The following is a 2,567-nucleotide window of genomic DNA, read 5'->3' as shown; positions in this document are numbered from 1 at the left end:
ACACACACACACACACACACACCAGGTGGGGGGGCTCCTTAAAGCTGCATTATATCTGGTCTCCTGCAGGGGGGGGGCTTCTGAAAGCTCCTTAAACCTTCCTCAGGAAACATTTCCATTATGAGTTTATGATCTCAATCTCTAGTTTCAAGTCTTCTTCTATACAGCATGCTGTTCATTTAGTGAATGATGGTTCCATTTATTTTAAAACGGATGAAGAAGAACAGGATACTTTAGGACCAATCAGGACAGAGGCTTAGCGATGCTAACCATGCTAACACCGTGGACCTCTACATGTTCATGTGTGCAGAGTTGGATCTTTAAACCGAGTCTGACTGACTCACTTGCAGGAGTCGATGACGTAGACGACGTCGTTGATGGTGATGCTCGTCTCTGCGATGTTGGTGGAGAGAATCACCTGCAGAGGAAACATCTTCATCACGACACAACCACGCTCTCCCTCCAGCTACCTAATACCAAGCGAGAGCATCACTAACACATGTAGACTACTGCAGTCTCTGACCTTCCTGATGTTGTCGGGGACCGGTTCAAACACCCTCCTCTGCTCCTCTCGGGGGATCTGGGAGTGGAGCGGCAGGATCCGGTACCGGCTACTTCCTGGAAACAACACACATGAAGAAAAACATCAAGACAAACAAAGGCAGAAAGAAAAAGGAAGCATGAGTGTTTTCTTTGTCTTTACCCACCAGAGCGGTGTCTGGCGCGGCGCTGCTCGTCTGTACATGTTCCCGGAGGTAAAATGGAATAACAGCATGTCTCTATGCTGATTTGATAACAGCAAAGACAACGTCGGCAGTACTGACTGCAAACTAGGCGCCAGAATATTTGGTTATGTCTTATATTATACAATATTTGAAAATCAATAATTTATCATTTATTTTTATTTATCATTTATATTTGCACTGATGTCAAAACCTAGAGATTTAAAACATCCAAATGTAATTTATTAACATGTTTTCATGTCAAAATGACAAATATATTTCCGTATTATATTTTGTCCAATGAGACAACATGTCCCACTGGAACTACAGCTCCCATCTGGCAGAGCGAGCTGTAGTTCCAATGAGACAACATGTCCCACTGGAACTACAGCTCCCATCTGGCAGAGCGAGCTGTAGTTCCAATGAGACAACGTGAACTACGACTCCCGTCTGGTAGTTGTAGTTCCAGGGAGACAACGTGAACTACAACTCCCGTCTGGTAGTTGTAGTTCCAGTGAGACAACGTGAACTACAACTCCCTGCTGGTAGTTGTAGTTCCAGTGAGACATCCAGCAGGGGGAGCTGCATCTAAAACAGTCCTTCCAGAGTTTTTTGTGATCTTTGCAAAAATCCTTGATTAAGCGACACGTTCTCTTAAATAATGCGATGAACATGCGGGACATGTATGCAGTCGTGATGAAATTGCGGGAACTCCACAACGTTCCCATGGCAACGTGATGCGACTTCCTGATCTCACCAGACTGTAGCTGCTCCATTATTATCCTTTTCCCACCTAGCATCGTTACATCAACACTCCCGACGATTACTATCGACAACGTCACCGTGTAAATATTTTGTCAAAGTCGACACTACGACATCGAGGAATTTGGTCAACAATACTGGAATATTTCATTTTCTCCATTGTGTCCAGCTCCAGCGTGAAAAACAGCCGTGGACCCTATTTCTAGCGTGGACGCGTTTTTGAGACGTGCGTGTCCTGTTACCAAGGGAACCGAAAAATAAAAAGGGCCACGCCACGCCGCCACGCAGGCGGTGAGCACGAGCCCCGACGTTAAGACGCTGAGCTGACTCGTTAACGTCCTGCTGACGTCGAGGACGAGCCGAGAGCAGCTTTACAACGGGACCGTTTCTCCAGAGTGGTCTCAGCCCGGTCCCTGGCGTTGCCGTGGCGACGTACCAAAGTGCGGGTTGGTCTCCAGGTGTCTCTGCATGGAGCAGATGAGGTTCCAGCCGGGCAGGAAGACGAGCACGGCGCCGGCCACCTGCAGCGTCTCGATGTACCTCAGCAGCGCCTCCACCAGCTCGAAGGACGTCTCCTTCTCGCTGATCTGGGACATCGAGCGCTTCGTCTCCGCCGAGTACTCCGGCCCGCAGATCTGGTTACAGTTCGTCTGGAGGACAGGAGGACAGGAGGACAGACATCACTCTGGACTCTTAACAGCAGGGTGGGTGTGGCTAATAACTCAATAACGGGGCCTGAACCCATGCTACAGACCCTACAGGATCAAATCGACCAAAAACAATAAATAAAATGGAAATTTCCAGATAAGAAAGGGTCAAATTGACATGTTGTCCCCATGTTGTCCTCATGTTGTCCCCATGTTGTCCCCATGTTGACCCCATGTTGTCCCCATGTCGTCCCCATGTCGTCCCCATGTCGTCCCCATGTCGTCCCCATGTCGTCCCCATGTCGTCCCCATGTCGACCCCATGTTGTCCCCATGTTGACCCCATGTTGTCCTCATGTTGTCCCCATGTTGTCCCCATGTTGACCTCATGTTGTCCCCATGTTGTCCCCATGTTGTCCCCATGTTGTCCCCATGTT

At 48.7% G+C, this 2,567-nt stretch overlaps 1 protein-coding gene across 1 annotated transcript in view; it reads right to left on the bottom strand.

Moving 5' to 3' along the window:
- Nucleotides 1-287: 287 nt before the first annotated feature.
- Nucleotides 288-2,567, bottom strand: part of LOC117953891 (ATP-dependent RNA helicase A protein-like) — a 4,619-nt gene continuing 2,339 nt past the window's right edge. The window contains exons 4-6 of the mRNA XM_034887316.1: nucleotides 1,921-2,134; nucleotides 524-618; nucleotides 288-418 (exon numbers count right to left, since the gene is read on the bottom strand). Of these exons, the coding sequence (XP_034743207.1) occupies nucleotides 341-418; nucleotides 524-618; nucleotides 1,921-2,134 (387 nt within the window). The 3' untranslated portion in view covers nucleotides 288-340. The remainder of the gene's footprint in view (nucleotides 419-523; nucleotides 619-1,920; nucleotides 2,135-2,567) is intronic.

The sequence above is a fragment of the Etheostoma cragini genome, chromosome 12 (assembly GCF_013103735.1).
Source record: "Etheostoma cragini isolate CJK2018 chromosome 12, CSU_Ecrag_1.0, whole genome shotgun sequence".
NCBI classification, from domain to species: domain Eukaryota; kingdom Metazoa; phylum Chordata; class Actinopteri; order Perciformes; family Percidae; genus Etheostoma; species Etheostoma cragini.
This window is presented reverse-complemented; position numbering and strand designations above follow the sequence as displayed.